Raw genomic sequence first — 20,518 nt, 5'->3', positions numbered from 1 at the left:
TGACTGCACGTAGTGTGTGTGTGTGTGTGTGTGTGTGTGTGTGTGCGCGCATGCATGCATACCAGGGCATATATGTGTATATGTACACATAGGCTCATTTAATATGTCTAGATGTATAGCCATGTGTATTAAAATCTGTAAATCAGCACCGGTACCTCCAAGTTCAGTATAACCCAAAGAATTCTTTCTGATTTTTCTTCCTTTCCACATTGAACACTGAGAAACCTGGCTCCTTTTGTCTGTAAGGTATCTGTTTATTTGATCTATCCTTTCAGGTGCAACCCACCTCTCATCTTTCAAAGGGAAGGAAGGCAATTCACAGAAAGAATGAAAAGAGTAAATGTTTGGTAAATAAATGTTTACTGAGTCATCCAGAAACAATGCGAACAAAGAACTTTTTTTTTTTCCTCCCCGAAGCCCCCCAGTGCATGGTTTTGTATATCCTAGTTGTGAGTTTTTCTATGTGAGCTGCCACCACAGCATGGCAACAGACAGATGGTAGATGTGGTTCTGCAACCTAGAAACGAACCCAGGCTGCTGAAGCAGTGAGAGGGGCCAGCTTTAACCACTAGGCCATCAGGGCTGGCTCTGGGACACAGAACTTTGATCAAGCAAGTCTTGCTAGGTTCCTCCCTGTCTGCCACGCTACTTCATGTTATACTATAGTAATCTGTGGTGATATCTCCCTTCCTGAAACAGGTCCTCTGTCTGAATGTTTTTTTATGCACTTAGGGGAAAAGTAAAAGAAGAACTTCCTCATGACAAAGAGACACATTGCGGGGTGGCAAATTTTGTTCCCCTACGTAGGTGATTTGTATAGTACCTTCATGGTCCTGGAAATCTGATGATTTGGTGCATTAGTTGGCATATTTTAATATGTAATTGCATGAGGTAGTTAAAGTTAATACTTTGAAGCATACAAGAGTTAAATAAAAATTAATACTTTGAAGCATATGAGGGTTAAATAGATGATCCCTGTTGTAGTGGTACTTTAATCATTTTCTTTCAGTTTTAAATTAAGAAAAATAAGGTGTTTGGGCCACCCCAGTGGTGTAGTGGTTAAGTTCGCACGTTCTGCTTTGATGGCCCGGGGTTCGCTGCTTTGGATCCTGGGTTCGGACATGGCACTGCATAGCAAGCCATGCCATGGTAGGCATCCCACATATAAAGTAGGGGAAGATGGGCATGGATGTTAGCTCAGGGCCAGCCTTCCTCAGCAAAAAAGAGAGGAGGATTGGCAGCAGTTAGATCAGGGCTAATCTTCCTCAAGAAAAAAGAAAAGAAAAGAAAAATAAGGTGTTAAACTTGTTTTTTTGTTTTTTTTTTTTTTTTTTTACTCCTAAGAGTGTTTCGTGTTCCTCTGGGGAACATGAGCAGAAAAGATGGAGAAGTAGGTAAAAGAGTGACCTCAGAATACCTTCCCTCCAATCTCCCAGAGACAACCACTGTTAACCAGCTCCTGGTGAAAATTAAGCCTTCTGCATGCATGTAGAATACATGTATCCTCCCCCCAGTGGAATTATAGTATATTTTATGTTTGCAGTCTGTTTTTCTTACTTCACTGTATCACATACATATCTATTTCATTTTGCGGATGTCTTATCATTTATCTGTTTAATACCTTATTGACATTTAGATGTATTCCTAACTTTTTGATATCAACTGCTTGATGACGCATAGCCTCACTGAAATCTTTGCCTTGTCTGAAGACTCTTCAAGTGGAGTTGACAGTTGGGAATCCGATTAACATTCTAATTCTGTGTCTTCTTTTCTGATGAGGATTCCGAACCAAATAGAGCTTATCAGAGCCCCAGACTTCATGTTCAGCATCAAGAGCCCAGTCACTCCATCACCCCTGGGTGACAGCAGTCACTGTTAGGGGTAAAGAGGACAGTCTTTAATAAGCTCATTCTTTATAGGAAAGAAAGTCTGACTACAAAAACAGTCAAGATATCAGATCAAAAACTACAAGTGATGTTTGTTGCCAAGGATTACTGATCATTGTATTCTCCATTCCACAATTATTACTTGTAATCGTCTCAGCAGTAATTTGTAATATGGAAGAGAATAAAGCTTGAGACTGAGGGAAAGACAGCGAATGGAGTTCTTGAAGCCTTCTTCTTTGTTGTCCCTTAATGACCCCCAGTGAGCCCCAGACCATGCTTTCTCCACATAACTCCATTTAAGTATCTTCAGTGGAAACCTTGGGTGACCAATAAAAACTCTACGCCACTAATAATACTGGGATTAGTGTGTATATGTAAACACACTAGCCAGTCATTCAGACATAAAAATCTTCAGAGATTTTAAAATCTCTTTCAAGGCACTCAGAGACCTTTCAGCTAAGTTTGACAAGCCTCTCTCCTTTCCTCTTTAATATCATGAGCTAAAATTTCTAAAGGAAAGGAGAATGGAATGAATAGTGGAGTCGGGCCTGAAGTGTTTGCCTGCAGTGTATTTATCTTTAAATAGCTGTGTTGAAGCAGGGTCCACATGTCTCCCACCAGAGGTATAATTAGGATCTTTCCCAGGTACATACGAGGAAGAGGGTATGTGTCGTGTGCTGCATGCATCAATTCGTACTCTCGCTGTATTTGCTGTCACCTCTCTCGTTATTCTTAATGAGTTCTGTCGTCTTCTCTTTGTTCTGACTCTGATTATTAACAGATTAAAAAAGCTTAACACAGCAGAGCAGTAGCAGGTTAAATGATTCTCGTATTTACATTTTTCTTTTTATGGGGCACTGCAAACAAGGGGGATTCCCAAAGGCGATTCCTGAAACATACACACACCTACACACAGCTTGTTTTTCTGACTGTGGTTCTTCTGACCGTGGATGTCAGAGTTCAGCCAGATAAAGAGCGCTTCTTGGGGAATTCCTAGTAAAGAAAGCACTGGCAGCCATTGTGAAGGATTGCTTTCTGTTTTGGGCCTGCCTGCCTTTTGTTTCCCAAGTCTTAGAGAATCTTCAGTGATCAGCTGTCATTCAACTGCTAATTAATTCAGCCAGCCTTTATTGAACGCTTTCTATATGCTAGACACCTAGAAGACAGAGATTAGAAACAGGAAAGTAGTATCAGTCTGGTAGGTGAAAGAGAGGATAACAGTAAACATGTGAAAATGCCAGGGTAGAGGTGCGCAGCATGTACATGCAGGGAGGCAGGGGCACTCTGCCCAGGGCTGCCTGAGATGGCTCTGGAAGGGACAGGACTCTTGAGCTGGCTTCTAGAAACGGCGTGGGGCTTGGAAATTCTGCAGAAGCCCCCGCCAAGGCATGGATTGGTGTTGGGGTATGTTGATTGGATGGTCCCAGGTTAGAGGAAGGAAGTTAGATGTGTCGGATTCTGCGGTCCCTGAGCTAGACAGTAGGGCACTGTCGAGGTTCCTTAGCTGATAGGTGGGTTAATATGCCTAGACCTTTATTTAGGAGGATGATTCTGGCAGCAAAGGAAAATGGATTGAGGCTATAGGAAGGCCATCCTAGGGGTTATTGTAGGAACACAGGCAGGAGGCTGAAGGCTGAAGCCTGGTGGATCTTGGGCAGATGACTTACATGGCTCTTAGCTCAAGTTTAATTTGTAAAGTGGCTATGTAGTGTCTATAGCACACAGTCGCTGTGGTGGTGAACGAAAGCTAATGGGTGTGAAACAGCCCCAGATGAAGCCTGTGGTGGTCGGCCCAGTATACTACGTAACTATTTCCCAGGGAGGTTAGGCAGCTGTTTAGCAGAGAGGAGAGGAGGGTTTGAAATTTCAGAGGAACAGTCTAGAAGACCAGCTTACTAGACTGCAGGTATTAGACAAGAATCCCACCCGTGGAGTTTTCTCTAAAGACAGTTGCCAGCTTTATTGGCAAGGAGTGCATATTTGGATACAGTACTGGCTTTTGGTATGGAGGACAATAAATTCTAAGTAGGGCAAATGCAAAAGCCTGGGGTGATTTAGAGGTCACAGAGTGAAAGGGGATTAACCTGCTAGAAAGCAATTAAGTAATCCTCCAATTGCAAGGAACACTGTGGTGCTAATAATGAACTTCCTTGAGCAAAGTGGGAATGCTGTTACATTATATGAACTCTCTGGAGAGGAAGGCACACCGTCACAGTGGTACACAACTTTATCTGTGGGATCCTTCTGAGTGGCATTGCATCTTAATATCTGAGAGCCATAATGGTGGTCCAGAATGCCACCTTGAGGGTTTTAGTGGCCACCCTCTCTTTCCTCCAAATCAAACCAGCGTTATGTTCCTCAGATGCCTAGTTTCCAATCAAGTCTGTGTTACTTGGCTGAGTCCTGCTGAGCTACAGTTTCTTTGCCAGGATAGTTTATCAGGCTAGTTATGAAGAAATATGAAACCGTGGAGTTCTTAAGCGCCAAGGAGGGGAAGGGTGGATCCCTTTTAATTGCTCTGTGACCTTGATCAGTTGTTCAGACTCCAAGACATTTTGCTCAGAGGCTTGGCCCTGCTCCAGGCCAGCTGACCTCTGATCAGGCTTTGCCCTCCCTGAAGATAACGTTGGCACCCTTTTCCCTGCCAGTGGCTGCTGGTGCAGGCTCAGTAGTACTTTTCACAGTCATCTCCGGCCTTCTCCTTAGTTTCTAGAGATTCCCTTGGTATTCTGTTAGGATTTGTGGACACTTTGCATGGGGAAGAGAGTATAGACTGTGGTGGTCATCAAGGTCATACAGCCATTATTTGAAGTACCTTTCTACGTTGTTTCCACTTCTAAACTTGATGGGCAAAAGGTAAGTAGGTTGAGCTCCTAGTGGCTGCTCTATGGTGTGATTTGTGCATTCATTTGAGATAAAGAGATCCAGAGACCTCATTGCATTTGATTAGATGTGTGTTTTTAAGCCACGTGTATAGATAACAGTGTGGAAAAGATTGTAAGGGGAGTATTCCAGCTGTTAATTAAAAGATACTTTTCTCCCGTTGCTATAGGCCAGGTCTGCATGTGGGCTGACATTGTTAGGAGATGCTGAGTCCGTCCTCTTAGGGCTCTTGCAGACAGAACACGTGCCATGAGGTGGGTAATTTTCTAAATGTGGAGTCAGATAGGCACACCTAGGAGCGCATGTGCCAGGCCAGTGCCCAAGAGTTGTCATTGAAGAGGGGAGGAACGCTGAGGGAAAGACAGGCCACGCTGCCAGAAGATCATTACTTTCTCCCTCCTTCTTTCTTAACAAAGACTTTCATGGCTGAAGGTTTCCAACTGTCACATGGCATTCTTCTGAGGCACATTCCCAAGTTCCAGAAATTGTAACTGTTGAATTCATTTTGCATTTTCACACCCCCCAAGATTCTTTTCACCGGTCTACTTACTTTCCTACTTTGGAAAGCAGATAGGAAATAAACTGCCGTTGCTCTTACCTAAGTAAAGTGACAGTGGGATTTTATAGTTAGGAGCTGTTTTTGTCAGTGAAGCCACTCATTAGCTGAATAATATTACCTTAATTGTGTGTGGCTTATGGTACATTACTTTCTTGTATATGTTACGTCACAGTCTTTGGGGTCATCACAATTGTTGTGGCTGAAGACATGCTCATTGTACAGATAAGTAAACTGAGTTCATGACAAGTAAGCACATGACTGTCGAGCTGACACATCACCCTAGATTTTTGGATTCCCTGTAGAGTTCCTGTCAATGATTGGCATCTTTGTTGTGGACATGCACATATAAAGGAAGGGCAATCCTGGTGAGGGGGCATCATTGCACAGGCAGCTCCTTATCTCATAAGGAATAGGCGTTCCCTTTGTATTTGGCTTTTGGCCTGGATGGCTGTTCCCCAGGCCCTGTGGCATGTGCCCATGGTGGTGCCAGACGTGACTTTAACTGAATGTTTTATAATTTTATCGTAATTTTCGTTACGTTTCCTTTAGGAGAGTTAATTGATATAATAGAGATAAATCATGTAAGTCATGAATGGGAATCACTGTAAAGAAAGTAGGAGCACCTGGAGTATCTGGATATGGCACAATATCTTAGGGCCCATGGAAATGGATGAAGCTTGGGAAATCCTGTTGTAAATTCTTCTTCCCTGGTAAAATGTAAAGGCCGAACTGGGAGACACAGAGAGAGATTGCCGTTTAGAGTGTTACAGTAGTCCCACAGTGTTTGAAAGCACTTGCTGTTAATGTGTGTGGGTGCATGAGTGTGCAGGATGAGTGTAGACGTCTGCTCTGCGTGGGTCACAGTGCCTAGAACAGTGCTTGGGACATGCATAGTTGGATTAATGAACCAAGGCAATTGTTGCAACTACTTTCTTCTACGGCCCTCTAGTTTCAATGTATGGAGCTTTCCCTTCCTCTAACTTAGGAAATAGTAATTAACTCTGTGTCTGTGCCCCTCCCCATCCCTACCTGTTGACTTTGAAGTTTTGTTTTGTAATTTAATACGATAGTAGTGGCTGATTGCTTTTCATTCTGTTTGTGCCTTTTGAAGACCATCCATGAAAATACCAAGTCAGTGGACCAGCCCAGGGTTTCCTGGGCGAAGCTACAGAACTTGACCCCCAGCTCAGTGACAGTGTGCAGGGAATCCCTTTAGGGTCTTTCCAAAATAGAGCTGAGCTATGTTTAGCTTGGTAAGATAAAGAACTGATCGGGGAGGGAAGATAATGGGAAGGAGGGCTTGTATGTGTACATGATTCATGGAAAAGAATCCAATTTTATAGAAACCACAGCCCAAATTAGAGAAAGCACTCTTTTGGATTAAAATGATTTCTGTTGTGGTTGTAGCATACCACAGTTTGATTTTTGTCCAGATGAAAACATTTGGTTTTCACTTCAGTAAATATTGTGGAGACATTGCCAGCTAATTCTGAAAAGTAATGAAATACGGCTTTGGCAAAGCGCAGATGCGTTCTGCACTCCCGACTCCACTTATCTGATCCAAGTTCAGATTTTTTTTCACATTTGCTAATGCACTTGAATAATCAGGAGAGAAAATCTGCCTGTAATTGTAATAGAAAACTGTATATACTAAATATACTTTTATAATTTATTGGATATAAAATCCCCCCTCTAACTCCCCCCAAAATAGCCTACACCATCCTTAACCCTCTTAAAACATTCACCTTTCATTGATTGCTTGTCTAAAACTACAGTGTGTACAAGAGACGTGTGATGTAATTCTATGGGATAAGTCAGCAGCTCTCACTTGTTAATGAACTGCATGAATGGGACTGGTACCTCAACAGGGAGAGGCCACCCTGAGGACACCAGGGCGTGACTCAAAATGAGTCAGCTTAGCCCTTTTGGAGACCCTGTCTGTACCATCTTTGCCGGTGTTCTGCAGCAGGTGGTGGTGAGCCCTGCTGTGGAAGAGAGGGTCTTTTGAGGAAGCATTTTCAAGTTGTGAATCCCCTGTCTCCCAGCTCACCCTCCCTGTTAGTTCCTCCCTGGAGCTCCCTCCCCGTTTTCCTGAATGCTTGGACCCACAATGAGCTTCTCAAAAGTGTGCTTCATCTGACTTTTGGAGGAAAGCCGTCCCCTAATAAATTTTCTAGAGATGAAGAAGCTTACCTCTTCTGTGCCAGGATCTCTAAGTTGCAAACTATTTTTAATGAAAAATTTTTAAAAAATACAGTCTTCCAGTTTCAAATACTAGATGTTGGTTTAACTTTCTGTTGACTCAGCATCAATATGATTATGTAATATATGCATTCACCTGTTTTATACTGAAGAATATAGGATAATTTTCTCTCGTGATAAATAACCAAGACTGCTGTGTGCTTTTATGGCTTTTAAATATCCTTTCCTTCATGTTTTTTTTCTGTCTAGCAGATTCTTCCTCCTCTAAACTTAAGTGTAAATGCGATAATCGAGCTTGTATCTAGACTAAGCAGAAATAAATACAGTCTACATCAATGTCGATGTACTAGTTTTGGTTTCTCAGGTGCTTTATGTCTTCTTTTATGTATTTGAGGGTGTTGTATAGTGATTTTCTAGGTATTAGCATGTAACAGTCAGTGTTTCCCTGTCACTTTGGGTATCTTTACTTTGGCATGAAATATAAGATGATCTTACTGGTTTTGTCCTAATGAGATGGAAAGAAGCTTCTTTTGCTTCAGTTTTGCCATTGCTGTGGTTTTCCTGGTCTGTAATGCTAGCTTGGCCTCTCCATTACTTTGCAAATGGACATGCCAGCAAGGTCTTAGAGGATTTACAATAGTGACAGCGTAACAGAGCTTTGGCGTAAATGGCATTAGACTCTGTTGGATTTAGTCTTTTTTATTTGCTTCAGTTTGACTGGCAGGTTTCTGAGTGTACAGGTATGAGGGTTCCCAGTAAAATTCTGGAGGTCAGTTCCTCCTGGGGGAGAAGCTAATAGTTCATGAGACCACTCCTGGCGGGCAGGTTCTGGATTAGCAGTGGCTTCCTGAACAAGACCTGAAAGGGCAGTGAGGCCATACCCAGGGAGAGATGGGTTCTCCTAGTGAGTGGCATCTGCCGGATGAGAGAATTGCTGCAAGGCTGATATTTGAACTAAGGGCATCTTCTTGCCTTCGTTAGTAGTTAACTGACCTCTCCATCTGAGATTCATTATTGTTGAGCATTGATCCTTTCCCCCCTCCCAGAAGTTTTCTTTCCCTTTATCATGCCAGCTTCTCCAATCCCCATCTGGTTTGAGACCCTTCAGAACCATTTTTTCTTTGTTGATGCTTTATCTTTAGGTCCAGACCAACATGAATCCAAATCACCTTTTAGTGTGAAAGCACTTTGCTTTTATCCTCCATGCTTCCCTACTTAGAAGAAATCGTGTCCTTTTCCACCTCTGATGCAGAGTCGGTTACATTGGAAGGACTTTGTATTATTATAAGTTTTGGTTTGAGAGTAAGTCCTTCAGAAACACCTTGCCTCCCCCCATTCCTTATTGGTCTTCTATTTCCTATCTTACACTAGCCTCTGACTTGCGTTTAGAATACCTAGCAGGTTACGTCTATTTATATTTGCTGAGAAAGTACTTAAACTTGTGTTTTTATTGAAGAAATGATCCTATACACTTTCTTTGGATGTTAGTGAAACTTGGATCCTGAAGCTGTTAGACGTTTTCTCCATTTTCGTTCTTTGGAACATAAACTTAATGTTCACCCCATTTTCTCAAAATCTCGTGTAAGGATTGTGATTGTTGCTTCATGCTGCTTATCCAAGGTTTGAGTTTCAAAAAATCCTCAACAGATTCTCTTAGTGGAAGTTCATTCTTTGTTTCTTTCTCATGTGTTCCACATAGATTTTACCAGTTTCTCTTTGAAACAGAATATATTTATCAATCTTAACTCTCCCCTATTTTCACGTTACTCCTGAATGGCCTCAGTTGCAGAGTTTGTTGCATTTTCTGCTGAGGGGAGAAAGGAAGGGCGAGGGGTAGTAGCTTACTTCCTGAAATGCCCTCTGGTCCTTCCCTTGGCGCTTTACTGCTTCCCTCCAATAGATGGCAGAGCCGGCTGCGGAAGTTACCACAGGCTCTACGCAGAAACCGGCCTTTTTTAATACCAGTGCAGCTTGATTTTAACTGCAAGTCAGCGTGTCCAAGGTGTAGGGAGGCTCTTCTTTAGAGGAATTTGACCTGTATATTTTGACTTGGAAGGAACTTGAAGAGATTGTTCAACCTATATGTTTTATTTTATTGAAGAGGGAAATTTTAATGGCTGAGTCTGCACTTGCGAAGGTTTTACGTTCCCTGCTGTGTCTGTCTGACAACATGTGACCTGTCACCTTAAGTTGTGTTACATGCTAGAATGAGTTGGAGCCTATGGTAAAATAAATTTCTGTGTTTTTTTTCCTCACAGTCTCTTTTGAGTGTTGAAATAGTTTCTCCTGCTTTTTCTGCAGTACCTAGAAAGTTAGATTTGGGAAAGAAGGAACCAAACAATATTGGTATTTTCCCTGTGAATGGTGAGTGCTGATTGACAACCTCTGACTAGGAAGCTAGTAAGGGTGATGTCTCCTCTTTCCCTAGTCAGTCTTGCACTAATTGTAAAACCTCTTGAAACAAGAGTAAATGCGTTGCTCCAGTGGAAATATGGCTAGATATTTCCTTCTTTTATTTCATCTTTAACTCCTATTTGATTAAATGATTTTCCCCCAAAGTCTGTGTCAGGTTTAAGAATCTTTCTTCTGTTGAAAACCTGCTTCTAATTGGAAATGATCAAAGGGGAGAAAACAAAACAAAGGAAATGGCTATTGTCAAACTATATCCACCTCTGCTTTCCACTAAGAGTCTTTTTGCCACATACATCCCTTTTTGGATCCCTTCATCTCCACCTAGTGGTGTTACCCACATAACTTTTTACCGTGTTGGCTATTGGTAGGTCATGACTGTGCCAGAAGGAAGGGGACTGGAGGTTATCTGTTTTGTCTTTGCATTTCTGTGCGATGGGATTTGGTTTGCCACTTCAGCTCCCTATTGCTGCTCATTCATTTCCATTTCCTTGTTAGAGCTCATAGCCCCGAAATTAGACAGGAATGGTTTTAACCATTGTGTTTGAAGTTTGAGATCTGTATTTGGGAAGGAGACTAAACTGGTTGCTTGTATCTTTATTGATGTTACCTGGAATGTTAGCAGATTCACAGGAAAGTGAGCAAGAGAAGTAAAGAATTTCACATTTATTAGTTCTGCTGCTGCTTTGTAGTTAGCTCTCCGAAAAATACTGAAGGAGAAAGAAGATTGAAGTTGCTGCTGGAAATTAATTTGGGGGATTTTCTTTGTCCCACATAATACACCAATGAGTTCACTGATCTACTTCTAAATTGTTGTTATTTGATAAGGAAGAATTGTGTGGTCTGTCTTTATAATATTGAACTTATCTTCTGGTGTTATTGCTTCTAAGATTAGCTCAGAAATGAAAACATTTGGGGATGAGGAGGTTAAGGTATAAAGGAATAAGGAATGTGGGTTCTTCTATGAGGAGTTTTTTTTTTTCTTTTTAATCAGCACTTTTAGATAGTGCTGTGTAGGAATTTATTTTAATAATTTTACATGCTATTAACCTGATCATAATATCGAAGTAACTTCCAAATATATTACGATTTTTGGGACTCTGTGTCTGTCATTCACCCCATATGAGTACAAGACAGTACCTTACATTAGGAAATAATCTTTCTTACTCAACACTGTGGGTAGATGTTTTTTATTTTATTGATTTTTCTTGTTCAATTCAATCCTTGGTAGTTTTTATTTTCCCTCCTCACAAGAACTATTCAGATGAGATTTTGTAAATTGTGGTTTGTTATGTTTGGTGAATAGCAGCATCCCCCTGCTGGGGTGTTTTGCTCAAATCTGTTAAGGACACAGATGGAGTTATATTTCCTGGGGGATATTTGAAAAATAAATTAAAAATGGCAGTAGAGATAAATAGCTTTGTCTCATCTGCTTAGTCATGAGGATTTGGGTTCGTAACTCAATAAATGCCTTCGTTTTTAGTTCTCCTCCTGGAAGGGGTGAGGATCAAGGTCTGTGTTTATGAGCCTTTTTCTTAAACCCACCAGGTTCTCCTGCGCTGCCCAACAGCATGGTATATTTCGGAAGCTCTCAGGATGAGGAGGACGTCGAGGAGGAAGATGATGAGACGGAAGACGTCAAAACAGCCACCAACAATGCTTCATCTTCATGCCAGTCAACCCCCAGGAAAGGAAAAACCCACAAGCATGTTCACAATGGGCATGGTAGGTCTAATGTTGAATTTGGGCCAAAAATTATAAAATCCAAAGCTTTAGGTAGAGAGCTAGAATAGATCATCTGTTGAGAAGATGATGAAGATGAACACTTCATAGCTGGTTAGTGGCAAAGGAAGTTCTGTATACTCTCTAAGTGCCAGACATGTTTAAGGGCAAAGAGATTAGAGTAACACAGTATGTTCTAGACAAATTGATTGTTAAGATGAGTATAGATATTGTTATGTTTTGGAGATGATAAAGTTCATAAGAGCTGCAGATCGTAGAATCTGAAGAGGAAGAGATCACATCTAAATAGGGATGGTCAAGAAGATTTTGTGTAGAAACTTTTGTTATCACCTTGTCTTTGTGATTTTAACACATGTAGAAAGAACCATTATTCAGCATGTGAAATAAAGTAAATGTGTGTATATTATGAACCAGACCAATTTTTCCTCGAGTGCTATGGTGTCGAGGAAGAGGAGAATGACAAAGGGTTGGGTATCAGAGAAAAAACTATTTAAATAAGTTGACTGTGGAAAGTGCCCAGTGGCTTTTCAACAGGGAAGTGATTTAATTAGAGTTGTGTTCTGAAAAGATTAAGCTGGCATCGATTATGAGGATTACATAAAGGAAAATGATTTGAAGAAGAGGAAACACATTCAAAAGCTGTAATTACAGGCAATTACCTGGCTGTAGGTAACAAGGGACTAGAAGTTGGTTATGGCAATATAAAGAGGAGGCTATAAGTTCAAAAATGAGGACGTAGATACAGAAATTTTGCAGGGGTAGTTTTGATAGGACTTGATAACTAATTGGATTAGCATGGGATGGGGAAAGGAAGTAAGAGGAAAGAAAAGGAGAGTGAAGCAGAGCGAATGTGGTAGGGAGATATTATGGCTGTTTTCTATTAAGCTCCTATAGGTTCTCTGCTAGACAACATATTTCATATAGGGCTCAGAGAGACCCTATGAGGTAGAGAGTCCCCATCTACAAAAGGCAGAAAATCAGTGTTGTTGATATGTGATTGAGGCAAAGGAAAGTTACTCATTTTTTTTCGCCCCACGGCTATGCACTGAGCTGCCACTTGTCTTTCTGGATTCCATGGGAAATAGAGGCTCAGGGCAAGCATAGCTTAGACACTGTGGGAATCTGGCTCCAGCTTTTGTTACTGTTGGGCGTTTCTGCCTTGTCGATTTAGTGGTTGCTCATGTCTCCTGCTTCTTGCTTATGGCTGTTGCAGTGGCATATAGACGTGGTAAAGGTGTGACCGTCTTTTGAGGACTTAGGGTTTACTTTGGGAGATGGACTTAACACTCCCAGTGTATAATTAAAAATGGTGACTTAATTTTAACCCTTCAAGAGAGTTTTTTTTACCTGGAGTTGTGGTTATCAGGAATCTTGATAATTGAAAGAGAGCTGCATATATGAGTTGGAATACAGGTTCGGGTGTCAAGATGAACTTTTTAGGGAAGTAATGAACGGTGAAATTCCACATAAACTGTGGAATGTGGAATGTTGTCTAGTTGTGGGGGTGGTGGCACACTGACTCACCAGTGTGGGACGTGTCCTTTCGGGTGACTGGGAGCCACAGGATAGTGCTGATGAGATGTTCTGCTAGGCAGGAAGAAGAATTCAAATGTAGAGAATAGGGAACTGTTGATGATTTTAGATGTGGAAGTAAGATGACATAGATCAAGTGCAGAATGATTCTTCCCACAACACAGTTTAGTCTGGAATGAAAGATGATGAGAGTCCAAGGATTCCAGCCGGAAACTGGCTGATGTGAGGTTGAACTTAAGAACATACAGTGGTTTGATGAGTTCAAGAGACCCTTTGAAGCAAAAATGATCAGCTTTTCACAGCTGCCTAGAGAGGCAGGGTTGAAGGGAATAGAAAGGGAATTAGGAAGGGAGTTGATGTGTAGGGGTAGTAAAGAAGTTTATCATCTGCTAGGTTTGTGGTGATGGCGAAGGACAGGAGAAATACAGAGAATAGACTGGGAATTGATATCACCGAGCTGCTGCTGATTGAAGCGGACAGAATGGGTGAGCTTTCTGAGATAGAGTGAAGCAAGGAAGCAGACTTTTAGGGATTTTTCAAAAAAGTTCTTTAGAGGGTTTAATTTTCTAGTTTTACTTTTGTTTCTATATGAATCAAGAGAAATAAATACGAGCAAAATAGGAAGTTAGGCTCGTATCTCTTAGTCTTTGTCCATGATAGACATATGTTTCATCAGTACAGTATCAGAATGGTTCCTTGAGATGTTAATTTTCATTCTCTTACTGTGATTGGTAGGTGAATTCCTCAGTCATGTCAATCAGGTGAGTTAATTCCATGTGTACCTGTGCAGTTTTGGTGGCTTCTCCAAAACCTTTCTTTTTCCTGCTTATTTGAGCTTGTTGGTTCACTAGATAATTTTCTCATAGATTCTCCTTCCAGAGTCAACAATTGTCATCTTTCATGTGTGTGGATCTTATTATCTTGAATTCTCTTTTTCCATGAGCTCCAAAGGTGATGATGTGAAGGGGCCATGAGTATCTGGCAGCACATGACAGGGAGTTATGTGAAGCGGGTGGAATGAGGGTGATGGAATTAGCTGTGTTCTCTCATCTAAGGCAAGAGGATAACAATTTTGCATTGACCATTCTTGTCATTAGAAGTCCAGGAAGGTGTGTCTGTATCTACAGATACATATATTTACACATGCATGAACACAGAGGTAAACTTCTAATTTTTGAAAAATGTTATGAGATTTTTACTATTTTAAATAGTACCGTGTGAGTGAAAAAATAGCATGGCAATTAAGAAGGTTTTGAAAGTTTCACTTGCAGGATTTGCTTCTTATTTCAAATATTGTCAGAAATACCCTTGGGTCCTTTTGTGTACTGATGAATTTTTATGTCTCTTCACTTGGGGCGGATTAGGATGGTGTGTGTCTTTTGTTCTAGTTTGCAAGGACTAGATGGGGGGAGTCTGAAGTGTGAGAACCCACAGGCCTCCTCTTACTGCCTTTTCTGACTTTGCTCTTCTACTCTCTCTTCTCTTTCTCCTTTTCCTCACTCTTCCTCCCTGATTCTGGTGTCCTCTCTTGTGCCTCTGGAGAGATACAGGGTAAGATAGAGGAACAATGGGGACCATCCCCAAGCCAGCTGGGCTTCATCAGTACACTAACTCCACTCATAGTTACCAACATTTCTGTGCTTTCATTAGTGAGTCTTGTAGAGAGCAAAGTTTCAAGGCCCTTTTGAAGTCCTTATCTGCTAATTCTAGTAACTCTCTTATCTGCCGATCTACTTCTAATGACTGTGTTTTCTTGATTATGAGTCCTAGTTATGTCTTGTATTCTTTTTTAAAAATTTATATTCAGATATTGTGAATTGTATTGTATTGTGTGCTGTATTCTACAGTATAATTTTTTGTTTCTCAGGGAGTGAAGCTCTTTCCTTTTTTGGCAGGTGAGACGAAGAGCTGACCACTCTGATTTCCCCTAGAGTGTTTGCCTTATATATTTACTTACATTGAGTTCATCTGTAGTTAACTCAGCTCCCAAACCCCAAGCCTCTGCCTTTTTGATTATGTCAGTATTTGAGCTGGAAAGGAGTTGGCAGCACTTCCAAAGTTTGCTGTTGGATTCAACTCCAGTAGCGTCCCAGAACCCATCATAGTGAGAACCCATGGGGCTATGCACACACCTAAACTTTGGGGGATGGCTGAGAGGGAGATTACTGCAGGCCAAGGTGATCTGTCCTCATGTTTGAGTGTTTTCCAGACTCTAGTATGCAATACCATACTGTTGTCTAATGCCCCAGCTCATCCGTGCATGGTCTCTCAGTCGACAAGTGTGTCCATTGCCACACCAGGGCCTGGCCCCTGTGGGCATTTCCCTCTGGAATTCAGTTCATCTGCTCTTCAGTAGCCCTGTAGGAAAGTGAATTTGTATTTTGTCTAAGGTTTTCTTGTTGTTGCCATGGGCATGAAGACCTTTCACATCCTTTTATATCCTAAACAAACACCAGAGTCAGTAAAGTCTTTCCACTTTGGGATCTTCAAAAGATCAAACAAGTCAAATAGAAGCACCAAACCAACTTCACTAGAAAAGCAAAATTAGTTTGTGCATTTTTAATGCCTGTAAGTATTGGAGAAGATATTGTATTTGCGTGCCCCTGAAGTTACTGTAGTTCTGGAGGATTTGGAAGGGAGCTTTGGGAATTATTTTATTGGGAAAAGCACTAAAATATATTTGTAGACTCTTTGAGGGTAAGATATTGCCATATTAACCACTTATGGAATTTTATGGAGTTAACTTTTGTTTCTAACATAAAATAAGTTTAACTTCTGTGCGTGTGAAAAATCAGTGTAAGACCCCATGCTAGTTTAAGTGCTCTGGAATATCATCCGGATGAACAAGGCATATATGCTCTTCCTTCAAGGAGCTTAGGGTATGGGATGCCACCGGGCAAACCCATCAGAAATGCCCTAAGACATTCAGGCTCCAGCCACGTGTTGTCCTGATCACACAGGTTTTAATGTCTGGTTCATGGACACTACCCGTCCGTCCCGTCCCCCCCCGCCCCCGTCACTTTGTGTTTCTCGCATAGTCACTTCCTGTCAGTTGCGATGTGTCCCCCTGTTGTGTCACGCCATTTGTCTATATGACTTTTATAAGCCTTCTCTCATACTCAGGTACAAACGTTCTCCATAAAAAGGAGCTGTCGGGTATAAGCAGCTGAGGTACTCTCAAGTGTTTGGGCTCTATTAAAAATGGTGTTTTGTGGTTTTTGTGTGTCTTCATGGGTTTTTGAGTTTGTTTTCACTTTCTGGCATGTGAATACCAAACCTTTTATAAGATCCTATGAAAAGAAAGTATGCCCCGACTTTTAGTGTTAGGGAGTCTTCTAATGCAAAGGTTACCATGTTGGTTCTTTCTCTCTTTGCCTCTTTGTCTTCCTTTCTGAAGGAAAGGACTTTTCTTGACAAAGGTGTACTGTGATCACACTTGTATTTTGGAAAGATGAACTTGGCTGGTATTTTAAAAGATAAATGGGAATGGGCACAGCTGAGTGGTGAAAAACCGTGAAGAGACTGCTGCGCTAATCTTTACATGATTCCAAAGTTTTAATCAAGGAGGCATCACTGGAATGAACCGGAAAGGTCAAAGCAGACAGATAGCTGACAGATAAGGATGGCTTGGTGTCACTGGAAATACAAGTGCAGTTGGAAATGTCAGTCTTCAGTGCTCTGTGGGCTAAACTGACATGGGATGAGGCTGTGAGTGAATTAGTTGAAGTTTCCTGCTCTTGAGTCATTCTTGCTTATTCCAATTTAGTTAAGTCAGCCTTTGACCTTTGACATTTATGATAAAACTGGGAGATGAGGCTGTGAGGAGTGAATAGCACAGTGATTCAAAGCATAGGCCTCTGACTCTGGCCTACCTGGCTTTGAATTCTGCCTTTACCGGTTGCCAGCTACCTGCCCTTGAGCAAGTCCTAACGTTTCTCATCCTCCAGCTCCTCCTCTGTAAGGTGGGGATTAAGTGAGATGTGTGTGTAGGCTGTCTGTTCCCTGCACATGCAGGGGTGTTCATAGTTCGTGGGTAGCTTTTCTAATTTTATTTTAGGAGGTGGTCTCTCGGAAGTCTGCTCCTTTGTGAGAGGGTGTGATTGAGGGCTGTTTTCCATGCATGACAATAAGAATACTAGAGTTTTCAGGATGTGTTCACCTACATTATCTCTTTAGATTCTATCTGCTCTACAATGGCGTGGACCTGAGGCGGTCAGGGCGGGTGCTTTTCTTGCTCTACAGTTGAGGGAGTAGAAGATCGGATGTCTTGCACCCTTCACCAGAAGTGGCAGGTTGCAGCCAAGCATCAAAGTTTTCGAGATGCCTCTGGGCCCACACACTTTCTGTTGTAAGGATGAGAGTGTGAACAATTGCACTCTGGGCTGGGTAGAGTCTGCGCTGTGGTGGTGGCGTTACCGCTCTCCTGTCAGGTAGACAACGTCGAAATGCCAGCTCCATATGCCACGGCCTGGGATACACAGCTCTGCTTGGGTCTCCTGGTGCTCTTGCCACATGGTGTTCCTGTCTTTGGAAGCCAAATGGTGAAAACCCACAGGATTGCAGTCTTCTTTGTGAGGCCAGTGGAGGGGAGGGAGTTGAAGCCAGCTCAGAAATGTCTTGGCTGTTAGGAATGCTCCTCCAATTTCGGGTGAGTCAGAGGAAGATGGTGATTTGTTGAAAAAGAGAAGTCAAAAGGTAAAATGAAAAAAAAGATAAAAGAAAAGTTAACTTTGTAGAAGGCCAGTTTCAGCCTCAGATTAGGTCAGTATTTCAGAAACACACTGAGCTCTCCTCACCTCGTTAGGTGTGCTGCATCACACTCTTTATTCTGCGTCCGCTTTTATCTAAAGAAGGCAGATGACAAGGAAACAAACTGCTGTCAGCAGTTTAGTAAAGCAAGCCCTAGCAATGCTTGGGAGTCAGTCCCCAGACAGGAGAATGTAAGGACACTCCTGAAGGTATTATTTTTAACAATGGCGAAAGGAGTTATTGATATTAGAAGCTCATCACCCACAAGTGGTACAACTGAAATGTCATAATCTTTGAAAATTGAGCATTCAGCTGTGGAGTATTCTCCTGTTCAATATTGCTCCTTCCCCAACCATTTCTAGATAATTGAAATTATGCTGTAATACTACGTTGCCCAACACGTTTGTTTTCTTTTTTTGTCTGTTCATTTCCTGCAAAGGTCCTTATCAGCATTAATAGTCCCCAGGAGCTTTGTTTAATGTCTCTTTTAAAGCTACTAATTAGCTGTGTGTTCCTGGGTGAAGCATTTAACTTCTCTGATTCTTAATTTCCTCCTCTTCCATAAAATGAGCAGGATGGAGTGGGTTAGCATTCATTTGTTCATTCATTCGTTTATATCCCAGCATTAAGAAACCATTACTGCATGTCTCATGTACAGGAATGGTTACCATTGAGATCTCTTGTAATGGATGATGGGCGTTGCTGTGTGTGCAAGGGAAGTGGCTTTTCCAAGACCACCTGTTTTGCCTGGTGAAGAGCCCTAACTAAAATTCTGTTTCTGTAATCCGTTTTTCTTTCCCTGAGACAGCAGTGCCTTTTTCAAATTAAAAACATTTATATCCCACCCTGTTTTCAGCTCCTTCACATTCCTGGCTATAGTCTTCTTGCCCCTGTAATAGCCCATTGGTACACGGTGCCTCCTCCAGAGGATGAGAATGTCAGCGGGGAAACCCAGGACTCTGGTGGTTTACACAGAAGTCCTCCAAGTGGTGAGGCAAGGATCACTAAGAACTCTGTTTTTACAGTTAACTACAGGTCAAACGCTGGCAACAATTCCCATGGCAGCTAGAAGTTGTCTTTCCTGCTTTGCTTTTACTGAAACCCATTTCTTGGTGAATATAGAGCAGAATTCCTTAATTCCTTGTGATAGGATTTCATTATGAGTACCTATTAGTTATAAAAGGGGTTGGGTACATGTGATATATGACAACAGAATGAGACACATACTCCTGCAGGGTTCACTTGTTTTGAAATAGAAAGTCCTTTGTGGTGGGAGTACAGAAGGTGTTTACCTAGTTTATTGGCAGGACGTTGGACCAGTAGTTTTATCTTTAAAGAAAGTGGATAGATGGTAGGTGATTGTGTGTATGAGGTAAATGCTAGACCCCAGGCTCACCCAGGACCTGCCCCACCCAGCTTTTTTCTTCCGTCTGGGGTTCAGAGGAGGGCTAGTTCATGTTCAGAAGACTGAACCTTTCCTCTTGGTTTCCGAGAGCACCTGCAGAGCTCCAGGCTTGCGGAGAGCTGTAAGGCAAGGCACTGGTGGCTTGGTGCCCCTCAGGAACAGCAGGCTGCTGTGAGAGGGTCTTGAGTCATGCGGGTGAGTGATTGGACTTGCCACTCCCCAGAATGGGTTAGAGGGCCCTGCAGTGTGACACTTGTGACATTGGGAGCCTTTCTAAGCCCTTGTCCTGCTCCCCAGGCTTCTCCCACCCCTCACCCCCATTCTCTGATTTTAGAGGGCACTCATGAGCGTAAGTAGAAAAAGAAGCACTCTTGAGCTTCCGCTAAGTTATCTGCCTGCCCAGATTGAATAGGCTGGGTCCAGTTTGGGAATGAGATGAGGGCCCTCCTTTTTCCCAAAAGTAAAGTCTCAAGACAGATTATCTCCGTTTCCTTTAGATTTCTCACTTGGGAGAAGAATGTGCAAGCATTAAAATCACTTTTCTATCAGGAAGAACCTGGGTGAGGGCACAGTAATTGTGTGGTCCAGCACATCCTCAGAATTCTTGGCTTTCTCACTTGAGAAGGTGGAGAGCCAGCTGCTTTTTCATGCTTCTCCCCGACAGGGTGTTTCTCCTGTCAGAGTGACGCTTTTCCCTACCTTGCATGGTGGAGATGTTGAGGTATGTTGGGAAATCAGCAACATCTGTATCCTACCCCAGGAGGACCACCCTCACTGAAAGGTGGGGAAATAAATGCCCAGAAGACAAAATGTGGGAAATGAATACTTTATACTGTGGTAGCTTAGGCCAACACCCTGATTAGGCTGCATGTCCAGGTCTATAGTTTTATTTAGGCGGTGCTAGTTTGAGGAAACTGGAACCCAAATTGCCACTGGCAGCCTTCTTTATCTTGCTTCTCCCCGAACTTGCCCCTGGGTGAAGCAGCAGGGTTCCCTGCAGAGCAGTGGCCTGGCTCAGGGAAGGAGGTGCCAAGAGAGAACACACTCCCCACTCGCCCTCTGCCACTGTGCTGCTGTCATGTCTAATCCGGCCTGTCTGTGACAGCACATGTCTTTCTGGTGGTGGGAGCCCTGACCCCAATAGTCTCT

At 42.3% G+C, this 20,518-nt stretch overlaps 1 protein-coding gene across 6 annotated transcripts in view; it reads left to right on the top strand.

Moving 5' to 3' along the window:
- JARID2 (jumonji and AT-rich interaction domain containing 2) overlaps positions 1–20,518 on the top strand; it is a 253,268-nt gene that overhangs the window by 182,805 nt on the left and 49,945 nt on the right. For all 6 annotated transcript variants that reach the window (XM_070515606.1, XM_014849531.3, XM_070515607.1 and 3 more), the window contains one exon: positions 11,488–11,664. In XM_070515606.1, the coding sequence (XP_070371707.1) occupies positions 11,511–11,664 (154 nt within the window). In that variant the 5' untranslated portion in view covers positions 11,488–11,510. The remainder of the gene's footprint in view (positions 1–11,487; positions 11,665–20,518) is intronic.

Source organism: Equus asinus, chromosome 8 (genome assembly GCF_041296235.1).
Source record: "Equus asinus isolate D_3611 breed Donkey chromosome 8, EquAss-T2T_v2, whole genome shotgun sequence".
In the NCBI taxonomy this organism is placed as follows: Eukaryota; Metazoa; Chordata; class Mammalia; order Perissodactyla; family Equidae; genus Equus; species Equus asinus.
This window is presented reverse-complemented; position numbering and strand designations above follow the sequence as displayed.